This window comes from Rhinoraja longicauda, chromosome 10, assembly GCF_053455715.1.
Source record: "Rhinoraja longicauda isolate Sanriku21f chromosome 10, sRhiLon1.1, whole genome shotgun sequence".
Taxonomy (NCBI): domain Eukaryota; kingdom Metazoa; phylum Chordata; class Chondrichthyes; order Rajiformes; family Arhynchobatidae; genus Rhinoraja; species Rhinoraja longicauda.
The window spans coordinates 4,298,009-4,311,224 of NC_135962.1; the positions used below are offsets into that span (position 1 = coordinate 4,298,009).

Sequence of the window (13,216 nt, forward strand, 5' to 3'; positions counted from 1 at the left end):
AGACCCTTCATAGAGTCACAGAGTGATACAGTGTGGAAACGGGCCCTTCATAGAGTCACAGAGTGATACAGTGTGGAAACAGACCCTTCAGCCCAACTCACCCCCACCGGCCAACAATGTCCCAGCTACACTAGTCCCACCTGTCTGCACTTGGTCCATATCCCTCCAAACCTGTCCTATCCATGTACCTGTCCAACTGTTTCTTAAACGATGGGATAGTCCCAGCCTCAACTACCTCCTCTGGCAGCTTGTTCCATACACCCATCATCCGCTGTGTGAAAAAGTTACCGCTCGGATTCCTATGAAATCTTTTTCCATTCACCTTGAACCTATGTCCTTTGGTCCTCGATTCCTCTACTCTGGGCAAGAGACTCTGGATCTACCCGATGAGGGGGGAGGGGAGGAGGGGAGAGGGGGATGGAGTGGGGGGAGGGGGGTAGGGGAGGGAGGGGGAGGAGGGTGGGAGGAGGAGGGGAGGGAGGGGGGAAGGGGATGGGAGGAGGAGGGGGGGTAGAGGGAGGTGGTAAGGGGGGGGAGGGAGGAGAGGGTGCTGCACCAATGCAGGAGAGGTTTGGGCCCAACGGGTCCACTTGGTCTAGTCTCCTTTAAACTTTGCCCCTTCTCACCTTAAAGCTATTCCCTCTAGTATTGGAATTTTAGATTCTGGTGATAAGGTCCTGATGCTTCTCATTGACAGTTGTCCAAGATGGTTGAGTATTGTCTTCAGCTTTGGTCTCCCTGCTCTTGGTAAAGATGCCATGAGGCTGGAAAAAGCGCAGAGAAGATGTAGGACCCAGCGATGTCGCGACTCAGAGAATCGTCAGAGTGAATGGGAGGGCCTGAGAGAGAGAGGGTAGCAGAGCAGAGGGGTCTAGGAGTGCAGTTCCCAGAAAGCCGCGTCACGGGTAGATAGGGTGGGCAAGAAGGCTTCCGGTACATTGGCCTTCATCGGTAAGTGGTGTTGGGTATAGAAGTCGGGATGTTATGTTGCAGTTGTACAAGATGCTGGTGAAGCCACATTTGAGGGGATTGTAATAAAACCGCAGATGCTGGTTTATACCAGAGATATACACCAAATGGCTGGACTAACTCAGTGGGTCAGGCGGCTTCTCTGGAGAAAATGGATAGATGATGTTTTGGGTTGGGACCCCCCTTCAGATTGATTGTAGGGGGGAGGAACTGGAAGCAAGAAAAGACCATGGTACATCAGGGCCAGCAGCAGATGATATCAGGCAACTTTGACGTTTGGAGAATTGCGTTCCGTTGTTTTAGATTTAGATGTAGATTTAGAGATACAGCGCAGAAACAGGCCCTTCGGCCCACCGGGTCCGTGCTGCCCAGCGATCCCCGCACACTAACACTATCCTACACCCACTAGGGACAATTTTTACATCTGCCCAGCCAATTAACCTACATACCTGTATGTCTTTGGAGTGTGGAAGGAAACCGAAGATATCGGAGAGAACCCACGCAGGTCACGGGGAGAACGTACAAACTCCGTACAGACGGCACCCGTAGTCGGGATTCAACCCGGGTCTCCGGCGCTGCATTTGCTGTAAGGCAGCAACTCTACCGCTGCGCCACCGTGCAGGAACTGTCATTTAGCCGATGAAAGTGCAGAGAAGTTTGACGAGGATGTTGCCTCTGCCTCAGAAGGCAGTGGAGGCCAATTCTCTGAATGTATTCAAGATAGAGCTAGATAGAGCTCTTACGGATAGTGGAGTCAGGGGGTATGGGGAGAAGGCAGGAACAGGGTACTGACTGAGAATGATCAGCCATGATCACATTGAATGGCAGTGCTGGCTCGAAGGGCCAAATGGCCTCCTCCTGCACCTATTGTCTATTGCCAGGACTTAAAGGCCTGAGTTATAAGCACAGGTTGGGCAAGCTTGGACTTTATTCCTTGCAGACCACAAAGTTGAGGAGTCACAAAATGCTGGAGTAACTCAGCAGGTCAGGCAGACCCAAGGGTCTCGACCCGAAACGTCGTTCATTCCTTCTTTCCAGAGATGCTGCCTGACATGCTGCTGAGTTTCTCCACCATTTTGTGAGACCTTCGATTTGTACCAGCATCTGCAGTTATTTTCCTACACAAAGTTGAGGGGGAATGGTGTACAGGTGTGTAAAATCATGAGGGGGATAGATGGGGTGAACGCAGTGAGTCTTTTCCCCAGAGTAGAGTAATCAAGAACCAGAGGACTTAAATTTAAGGGGAAAGGTGAAAAATTTAATAAGAACATGAGGGGCAACGTTTTCACATAGTGAGTGGTGGATACATGGAATGAGCTGCCAGAGGAGAGGACAGATACATGATTAGGAAAGGTTTTGAGGGACATGGACCAAAGGTGGGACCAGAGTGGGTAGGACGGTACGGTACGGTAGCGGCACGGTAGCGCAACGGTAGAGTTGCTGCTTTACAGCGAATGCAGCGCCGGAGACTCAGGTTTGATCCTGACTACGGGTGCTGTACTGTAAGGAGTTTGTACGTTCTCCCCGTGACCTGCGTGGGTTTTCTCCGAGATCTTCGGTTTCCTCCCACACTCCAAAGACGTACAGGTATGTAGGTTAATTGGCTGGGTAAATGTAAAAATTGTCCCTAGTGGGTGTAGGATAGTGTTAATGTGCGGGGATCGCTGGGCGGCACGGACTTGGTGGGCCGAAAAGGCCTGTTTCCGGCTGTATATATCTGATATGATATGATATGACATCCTGGTAGGCATGGCCAAAGTGGGCCAAAGGGCCTGTTTCAGTCCTGTCTGACTCTGTGACCTGAGGGCCTGTGGTATCAGGAGCGGACTTTATTTCTTGGAGGCTGGGGAATGATCTCAGGCACTTGTCTACGCACTCGGGACAATTTACAGTGGCGGGCTAACCGACTGACTCGTGTGCCTTTGGGATGTGGGAGAAAGCTGGAGCTCCCGAAGGAATCCAAAGGGAGAGCACGCAACCTCCACACAGCCAGTACCGGACGTCAGGATTGAACCCAGGTCTCTGGTGCTATGAGGTTGCAGCTCTGCTAGCCACACCACTGTGCTGCCCCCGTGTGGTAGGAATGCATATCGGGTATAGATACATAGACAATAGGCGTAGGAGGAGGCCATTCTGCCCTTCGAGCCAGCACCGCCATTCAATGTGATCATGGCTGATCATCCACAATCAGTACCCTGTTCCTGTCTTCTCCCCTTATCCCTTGATTCCGCTAGCCCTCAATCTAACTCTCTTTTGAATGCATTCAGAGAATTGGCCTCCACTGCCTTCTGAGGCAGAGAATTCCACAGATTCACAACGCTCTGTGGGAAAAAGTTTTTCCTCGTCTCAGTTCTAAATGGCCTACCCCTTATTCTTAAACTGTGGCCCCTGGTTCTGGACTCTCCCAACATCGGGAACATGTTTGCTGCTTCTAGCGTGTCCAGTCCTTTAATAATTTTATACGTTTCTATAAGATCCCCTCTCATCCTTCTAAATTCCAGTGAATACAAGCCCAGTCGACCCATTCTTTCATCATATGACAGTCCCGCCATCCCGAAAATTAACCTGGTGAACCTACGCTGCACTCCCTCAATGGCAAGAATGTCCTTCCTCAAATTAGTATTAAAGAACATAGATTGTTCATCTTGGAGTAGAGAGGGTTTAGAATAAACAACAGAAGTGTTTAAAGTTTAGATGAAATTGTGTTTTGTGGAAGTAAAGAGGTCTTTCTGTCCTGAGCCTCCATTGTCAGAGTGAGGCCCAGCGCAAATTGGAGGAACAGCACCTCATATTTCACTAGGGTAGCTTACACCCCAGCGGTATGATGTTGATTTCTCTAACTTTAAATAATCCTTGCACTAAGAGAGATTAAATAATCTCTCGCCATCCCTTCCCCACCCAAGTCATACCAGCTTCAAAGTCGTCTTGTTGAGTCTCATTGTCTGTAACTCGTTTTCACCTAGCCCACACCTAACAATGGCCTGTTTCCTTTATCATCGTCACTTTTTTGCCTATCCTTCATTCATTTGTTCTACATCTCTCTACATCTGTATCTCGTTTTCCTTTCCCGTGACCCTTAGTCTGAAGAAGAACATCACCTATTTCTTTTCTCCAGAGATGCTGTCTGACCCGCTGAGTTACTCCAGCTTTTTGTGTCTATCTTAAGCAAAGATAAACATGTTTCTATTAAAAGAAGGAGCAGTAATAAGAAGACATAGATTAAAGATATTTAGCCAGTGGTCCAAAAAAATTAAAGTCTACTGACTTTGATTTTAAGATTAGGAAAAGATTTACATAAACGCCTGAAGGAAATAAATTTGCTGGGCTGTGGGAAAAGAGCAGGATAATGAGATTAATAGCTCCACTGAAGTCCCCCGTGGATCAGCGGGCACGGGTTACCCTCCTGTGCTATGTGGTTCTTTGTGCTATTACCCAACCTGACCATGGAAACATAGCCAAAAGGTGCAGGACTAGGCCATTCGGCCCTTCGAGCCAGCACCACCATTCAGTATGATCATGGCTGATCGTCCACAATCAGTACCCCGTTCCTGCTTTCTCCCCATATTCCTTGATTCCGTCAGCCCTAAGAGCTCTATCTAACTCTCTCTTGAAAACATCTAGTGACTTGATCTCCACTGCCTTCTGTGGCAGAGAATTCCACAGACTCACAACTCTCTGGGTGAAAAAGCTTTTCCTCATCTCAGTCCTAAATGGCCTACCCCATATTAAACTGTGACCCCCCTGGTTCTGGACTCCCCCAACAGACCAATGCCCTGAAGTCCTGAATAAACCACGCCTTGCGACAAACCTTGGACCCAATGTTTATCACCTGCCCCCTTTTCCGCCAATGTTCCTGACTTTGGACGTTTGTGGTTATGTCTGCGCATTTAAACTCTTTTTGCAGGCGCCACTTGGTTAAATGCACAACTATTTATGCCAAAGAACAAAAAGTTATTTGAGAATTGTGAAGGAACGTACTTCATGGACCACAGTGGAATGTTGGTCATGCTTCCACATGACCTGAGGGTAAGTCGTGTGTTTGTGTTGACCAGCTGTATTGGCACATCCCATGTGAATGGTGTGTGGCACTTCGCCAAGAACACTGAGTGGCTATTATGTACTTTATTTCCCGTGTAATGCCTACCTTTATGGCATTTTCACGTTTTCTCAAGTTAGTTACTGTCATTACAATGATGGGTTAAAAGCAGAAATTGCTGGAAGTTCACAAGTTATAGGAGGAGAATTAGGCCATTCGGCCCATCGAGTCCACTCCGCCATTCAACATGGCTGATCTCTGCCTCCTAGTCCCATTTTCCTGCCTTCTCCCCATATCCCTTGACACCCGTTCTAATCAACCATTTGTCTATCTCTGCCTTACAAATATCCACTGACTTGGCCTCCACAGCCCTCTGTGACACAGATTAACTACCCTCTGACTAAAGAAGTTCCTCCTCATCTCCTTTATAAAAGTGCGCCCTTTAATTCTGAGGCTATGACCTCTGGTTCTAGACTCTCCCACCAGTGGAGACATCCTCTCCACATCCACTCTGTCCACGCCTTTCACTATTCTGTAAGTTTCAATGAGTTCCCATCTCAACCTTCTAAACTCCAGCGAGTACAGGCCCAGTGCCGACAAACGCTCATCATATGCTCATCCCACTCATTCCTGGGATGGTTCTCGTAAACCCCCTCTGGACCCTCTCCAGAGCCAGCAAATCCTTCCTCAGATATGGGGCCCAAATTTCAAAGGTCTTTTATTGTCACATGTACCAATTAAGATACAGTGATATGTAAATTACCTTACAGCCATACGGAAAAAAAGGCTACAAGACACACAACTACGTAAAAGTTAACATGAACATCCACCACAGCGGGATTCCCCACATTCCTCACTGTGATGGAAGGCAAAAAAGTCCAGCCTTCTTCATCTTTATTCTCCCGCGGCCGGGGCAGTCGAACCATCCGTTGGGGCGATCGAAGACTCACGTCGGCGCGGTCGAAGCCCCCGCGTTGGGGCGGTCGAAGCTCCTGTGGCTTGGAGTTCCCGAAGTCGGTCTCTAACCAGAGACCGCGGGCTCCGTGATGACAGGCACCCACGGTTGGAGCTCCGAGGTCGACGCCTGGCAAAGGGATCGGGGGCTCCACCATGGTAAGTCCGCAGGCGACCGCGGTGGAGCTCTCAAAGTCGGTCTCCAGCTGAGGCCGCCAACTCCCCGATGTTAGGCCGCAGTGCGGACAGAGATACGATACGGGAAAAAAAACGTATCTCCGTCGAGGTAAGAGATTAGAAAAAGTTTCCCCCAACCCCCACCCCCCCCCATCATAAAATAAAACAAGCTAAAGAACACTAAAAACATACATTTAACATATACAATTAAAGCACAAAGAAGGAAAGGACAGGCAGACTGTTGGCTCACAGTATTCTGAATGCGGCCTGACCAGCGCCTTGTAGAGCCTCAGCATTACACCTGTAATCTGGAAGTGGATCAGGCAGCACCTGCGGAAAGTGAAGTAGAGTTCAGGTCAGAGATCTCTCGTCAGTTCTGACAAAGGTTCCGGACCTGCAACATCTCTTTCTCTCTCAACGTGCTCTGGTCTCTCCGCAGATGCTGCCTCTCCTGATGATTGTTTCCAGCATGTTCTGTTTTAGAACATAGAACAGCACAGCGCAGGAACAGGCCCTTCGGCCCACAAAGTTTGTGCTGAACATGATGCCTCGCTGAACTGACCTCATCTGCCTGTACATGATCCATGTCCCTCCCTGTACTTCCATGTGCCTGTCTAAAAGCCACTATCCTATCACCACCACCTCTAGCAAAGCATTCCAGACCCTGCCACCCTCTGTAAAATAAACTTGCCCCACAACCACGGCACGGTGGTGCAGCGGTAGCGTTGCTGCCTCACAGCGCCAGAGACCCAGCTTCCATCCTGACGACGAGTTTGTACGTTCTCCCCGTGACCCGCGTGGGTTTTCTCCGGGTACTCCGGTTTCCTCCCACACTCCAAAGACGTGCAGGTTTGTAGGTTAATTGGCTGTGGTAAAATTGTAAATTGTCCCTGGTGTGTATAGGATAGTGTCAGTGTGCAGGGATCGCTGGTCGGCACGGACTCAGTGGGCCAAAGGGCCTGTTTCCACGCTGTATCTCTAAACTAAAAAAAATCTCCATTAAACTTTCCCCCTCTCATCTTATAGCTATGCCCTCCAGTGTGGGACAACTCAACCCTGGGAAAAGGTTCTGACTGTCTACCCCATCTATGCCTCTCTTCTATATACCAAAACTCTCGTTTGTTTGTTTGTTTGTTCCTGAACTACAGCCAAAACGGTACACGATAGCGTGACAATTTTAGGTTCACCGTCGTCCCTTTGGTGCTAATGGAAGAAGTTTCATTGAAATCGGTGTTATGTTTTTAAAGTTATTCACATTTTAATGTTTAAATCTATCTCCTAGGGAGGTGGAGGGGGAAGAGGAGGGAGGATTAGGGGGGTTGAGAGGGGAGGGGGTGAGGGGAGGGGGTGAGGGGAGGGGGAGCGGGGGAGGAGAGGGTGCTGCACCAATGCAGGAGTGGTTTGGGTCCAACTTGGTCTAGTAATTTTATTTACTTCTATCAAGTCTCCCCTCAACCTTCTCATTTCCAGCATCTGCAGATTTTTCCATTTGCAATGATGGATGTCCTCCTGCACCATATTCTGCAATCACTTTGTCATTAAATTTTTTTGGAGCTTGTTTATGTAAAGAAAAATTCAAAGCTGCCATTTAACAATAGAAAATTAAGAATGTTTATTAGACCAGGAGGCAAATACCCCAAAGGCAAGAGGTGGTCTTGAGTACACATGTGCCTTTCATCTTCTTTGTTCAGGTGCCATTTGCGAGGTTTGTGGCAAGAAACAACATCACCAATTTAAAAAGGTGAGCAGAAGAGTTTACTGAAGCTGCTTGGATTTCACAAATGGGGGTCTGAAATGTGAAGACCAAGTTAGTCTCCTAGTTGGTGCCAAGTCAGATGGCCCTGGTCACTGACAAGCCTCGTGTCACTTGGGTTACAGAAAGGTAAAGTCGACTGCTGTTCTGCTCACTGGAAGGTCCTGTGTGATGTGCCTGTGGGACAGGTAATGTGATCACATGATCAGATTGGAACATGATGCCCCTGTTGCTTAATACCCTGCTGTAATTCACTGTCCAAGCGCATGTATGGAGTCATACTTGAGTTACGACTGGTGGATCATAAGATCATAAGGAATAGGAGTAGAATTAGGCCATTCGGCACTTTCAATCATGGCTGATCTATCTCTGCCTCCTAATCCCATTTTCCTGCCATCTCCCCATAACCTAATAGTACACCACCAGTATAAGAGTAAGGAGGTCCTTCTGCAGTTGTACAGGGCCCTGGTGAGACCACATCTGAAGTATTGTGTGCAGTTTTGGTCTCCTAATTTGAGGAAGGACATCCTTGCTATTGAGGCAGTGCACGAGGTTAATCCCCAGGATGGCGGGACTGTCATATGAGGAAAGATTGGAAAGACTGGGCTTGTATTCACTGGAATATAGAAGAATGAGAGGAGATCTTATAGAAACGTATAAAATTATAACATTTAAAATGGACAAGCTAGATGCAGGAAAAATGTTCCCAATGTTGGGGGAGTCCAGAACCAGGGGCCACTGTCTAAGAATAATGGGGAGGCCATTTAGAACTGAGATGAGAAAAAACTTTTTCACCTAGAGTTGTGAATTTGTGGAATTCTCTGCCACAGAGGGCAGTGGAGGCCAATTCACTGGATGAATTTAAAAGAGAGTTAGATCGAGCTTTAGGGGCTATTGGAATCAAGGGATATGGGGAGAAGGCAGGCACGGGTTACTGATTGTGGATGATCTGCCATGATGACAATGAATGGCGGTGCTGACTCGAAGGGCCAAATGGCCTCCTCCTGCACCTATTTTCTATGTAATCAAGAATCTATCTCTACTTTAAAATATCCACTAACCAGACCTCCCTCCTGTGGCAAAGAATTCCACAGATTCACCACCCTCTGACTAAAGAAATTCCTCCTCATCTCCTTCCTAAAAGAACGTCCTTTAATTCTGAGGCTGTGACCTCTAGTACTAGACTCTGCCACTAGTGGGTGAGGGGTGAGAAATGATTTTTGGCAACAAGACATGAAATTATTTCATTGAGAGAAGGAATGGGTGACGTTTCGGGTCGAGATGTTTCGGTTCACCTAATGAAGGGTCTCGACCCGAAACGTCACCCATTCCTTCTCTCCCGAGATGCTGCCTGACCTGCTGAGTTACTCCAGCATTTTGTGAATAAATCGATTTGTACCAGCATCTGCAGTTATTTTCTTATAAATTATTTCATTGGATGGGACCTATTTAATTACTGAAGATAGACACAAAAAGAATGGAGTATTTCAGCAGGACAGACAACATCTCTGGAGAAAAGGAATAGGTGACGTTTTGGGTCGAGACCCTTCATTAGGTGAACCGAAACATCAGTTATTCCTTTTCTCCACAGATGCTGCCTGTCCTGCTGAGGTACTCCAGCTTATATTGTGTCAATCTTTGGTTTAAACCAGCATCTGCAGTTCCTTCCTCCCTCTTTAATTAACCTTTGCTGTAAATTGGATGGCATCTCATGACTGGACTTTGGACTTAGTAATGGCGTCAATAATGGCTGCGCCCGCATGTATACTATAGGTGCTCCCCGCCTTACGATGCTTCGACTTACGATATTTCGGCTTTGCGATGGTGCAAATGGCTTGCTTCCGGCCACGTGATCGCGTGCAGTCAATGCATTGCGACTTACGATATTTTCGGTTTCTGGCGGGTTTCTCGCGACGTAACCCCATCGTAAGTTGAGGAGCACCTGTATATACAAACATAATTTCACTGTGCAGTTGCATATGGGACAAATAAAACACTTGAATATTGACTGGTGCACCACAATAATCAAATGGACACAATTCTCCCCAAAATGCTGCTTCACAGTATATTGAAAGCTGTGCCTTCCTCCCTTGTCTAGGAGGGGCAGCAGTAGAGTCGCTGCCTTCCAGTGCTTACAGCGCCAGAGACCCGGCTTCCATCCCGACCACGGGCGCCGTCTGTACGGAGTTTGTACCTTCTCCCCGTGACCTGCGTGGGATTTTCTCCGAGATCTTCGGTTTCCTCCCACACTCCAAAGACGTTCATGTTTGTAGTTTAATTGGCTTGGTATAAAATATAAATGGTCCCTAGTGTGTGTAGGGTAGTTTTAATGGTTGAATGGTGCTTTTATTGTCACGTGTGTACTGCACAATGAAGTTCTTTTCTGCGTAGATCGCATATGCACGAGTCGCCATATTTTGACTTCTCCAACATTGACTTCTCCAACTTTAGATAGTTCCTCTGTCCCTCCCTTCCCCTCCCCCTTCCCAGGTCTCCCTCTACCTTCCTGTCTCCACCTATATCCTTCCTTTGTCCCGCCCCCCCCCCCCCCCCCCCCCGACATCAGTCTGAAGAAGGGTCTCGACCCGAAACGTCACCCGTTCCTTCTCTCCTGAGATGCTGCCTGACCTGCTGAGTTACTGCAGCATTTTGTGAATAAATACCACCGATGTAAGGCTAACAGGTTCATAATTCCCCGTTTTCTCTCTCCCTCCTTTCTTAAAAAGTGGGGTTACAGTGGCTACCCTCTAGTCCACAGGAACTGGCCGAGAGAGTTGTTTCAACAGCATGTTGACTCTTATCGTGTGTGTTGCTTATTCCCCAGGTACTGCATTGAAAGGGTGTTCAGACCTCGGAAGCTGGACCGGTGCCACCCTAAAGAACTCTTGGAGTGTGCATTTGATATTGTCACACCAATCACCAGCAACCTACTGCCAGACGCGGAGGTCATCCACACCATTGCCGAAATCATCCAGTTGTTTCCTGTATTGCAGGTTGGTATTCAGATCATAGACCTAGTTTGAGGAAAGACATCCTTGCTGTTGAGGCAGTGCAGCGTAGGTTCACTAGGTTAATCCCCGGGATGGCGGGACTGACATACGAGGAAAGAATGGAAAGACTGGGCTTGTATTCAACTAGAGTTTAGAAGGATGAGAGGGGATCTTATAGAGACGTATAAAATTATTACAAGCTAGACGTAGGGAAAATGTTCCCAATGTTGGGGGAGTCCAGAACCAGGGGCCGCAGTCTAAGAATAAAGGGGAGGCCATTTAAAACTGAGGTGAGAAGAAACTTTTTCACCCAGAGAGTTGTGAATTTGTGGAATTCTCTGCCACAGAAGGCAGTGGAGGCCAATTCACTGGATGAATTTAAAAGAGAGTTAGATAGAGCTCTAGGGGCTAGTGGAATCAAGGGATATGGGGAGAAGGCAGGCACGGGTTACTGATTGTGAATGATCAGCCCTGATCACAATGAATGGCGGTGCTGGCTCGAAGGGCCAATTGGCCTACTCTTGCACCCATTTTCTATGTTTCTATATAATATTAAGCAGGAAAGAACTTGAAGGAAAACTAGTCCCAAACAGACATTCCTTTTTTTTAAATCATCACCAGGATTGTAATGTTTAGTTTAGTTTAGAGATACAGCGCGGAAACAGGCCCTTCGGCCCACTGAGTCCGCACCGACCAGCGATCCCCGCACATTAACACTACACTACACACACTAGGGACAATTTACATTGATCCCAAGCCAATTAACTTACATACCTGTACGTCTTTGGAGTGGGGGAGGAAACAGAAGATCTTGGATAAAACCCACAAGGGTCACGGGGAGAACGTACAAACTCCATACAGACAGCGCCAATAGTCGGGATCGAACTCGGGTCTCTGGCGCTGTAAGGCCGCAACATTACCGCTGTGCCACCATGTGTTGATAAGCACAAAATGCTGGAGTAATTCAGCGGGACAGGCAACATCTCTGGAGAGAAGGGATATGTTGATATGATTAGTTAATATGTTGAGACGTCATCTGATCAGGAAAGAACTGCAGATGGTGGTTTTAATAGAAGGTTGACACAAAATTCTGGAGTAACTCAACGGGACAGGCAGCATCTCTGGAGAGAAGGAATGGGTGACGTTTCAGGTCGAGACCCTTCTTGAAGAGATGAAGAAAAACCTTTTCACCCAGAGAGTTGTGAATCTGTGGAATTCTCTGCCCCAGAAGGCAGTGGAGGTCGATTCACTGGATGTTTTCAAGAGGGAGTTAGATTTAGCTCTTAGGGCTAATGGAATCAAGGGAAATGGGGAAAAAACAAGAACGGGGTACTGATTTTAGATGATCAGCCATGATCATATTGAATGGCGGTGCTGGCTCGAAGGGCCGAATGACCTACTCCTGCACCTATGTTTCTATGTTTTATTCTATGTTCTATCCTGGTTAAGCCCGTCAGAACTTATTGCATGTATCTGGTTTGCAGGAGAGAAACTACAGCATCTATCTGAATCACATCTCGTTGTTGAGATCAGTCCTGCTGCACTGTGGGATACCTGAGGACAAACTCCAGCAGGTGTGCAGCATCCTGTGTGATGCCATGGTAAGGTCACAAGTGATAGGAGCAGAATTAGGCCATTCGGCCCATCAAGTCTACCCCGCCATTCAATCATGGCTGATCTATCTCTCCCTCCTAACCCCATTCTCCTGCCTTCTCCCCATAACCCCTGACACCCGCACTAATCAAGAATCTATCTATCTCTGCCTTTAAAATATCCACTGACTTGGCCTGCACAGCCTTCTGTGGCAATGAATTCCACAGATTCACCACCCTCTGACTAAAGAACTTTCTTCTCATCTTCCTAAAAGAAAGTCCTTTAATTCGGAGGCTGTGACCTCTAGTCCTAGACTCTCCCACTAGTGGAAGCATCCTCTCCACATCCACTCTATCCAAGCCTTTCACTAACGTACTATTCGGTACGTTTCAATGAGGTCCCTCAACTCCAGTGAGTACAGGCCCAGTGCTGACAAACGCTCATCATTTCTCATGCAGGAGAGCTCACCTGAAATCTGTACCTGTGAACACATTTCTTTAATTACATAATGCTTGTCATAGTAACAGTAACAGCTAAGAAATACACAGTAAATTGATGACAATGTATCCTTGTCTTTACTTTTATTTATCTCTTGCTATCCACTTTGCTGCTGTAACACTGCAAACTTCCCCGGTGTGGGACAAATAAAGGAATATATTATTATTATTATTATAATAGAGAGTCATGGAGTGATACAGTGTGGAAACAGGCCCTTCGGCCCAACTTGCCCACACCGGCCAACAT

The 13,216-nt window shown here is 47.5% G+C and overlaps 1 protein-coding gene across 6 annotated transcripts in view; it reads left to right on the forward strand.

Annotated features, from left to right (window-relative positions):
- eif2ak4 (eukaryotic translation initiation factor 2 alpha kinase 4) overlaps window positions 1-13,216 on the forward strand; it is a 117,262-nt gene that overhangs the window by 68,443 nt on the left and 35,603 nt on the right. For all 6 annotated transcript variants that reach the window (XM_078406086.1, XM_078406089.1, XM_078406088.1 and 3 more), the window contains 4 exons: window positions 4,874-4,995; window positions 7,828-7,877; window positions 10,714-10,882; window positions 12,364-12,480. In XM_078406086.1, coding sequence (XP_078262212.1) covers window positions 4,874-4,995; window positions 7,828-7,877; window positions 10,714-10,882; window positions 12,364-12,480 — 458 coding nt within the window. The remainder of the gene's footprint in view (window positions 1-4,873; window positions 4,996-7,827; window positions 7,878-10,713; window positions 10,883-12,363; window positions 12,481-13,216) is intronic.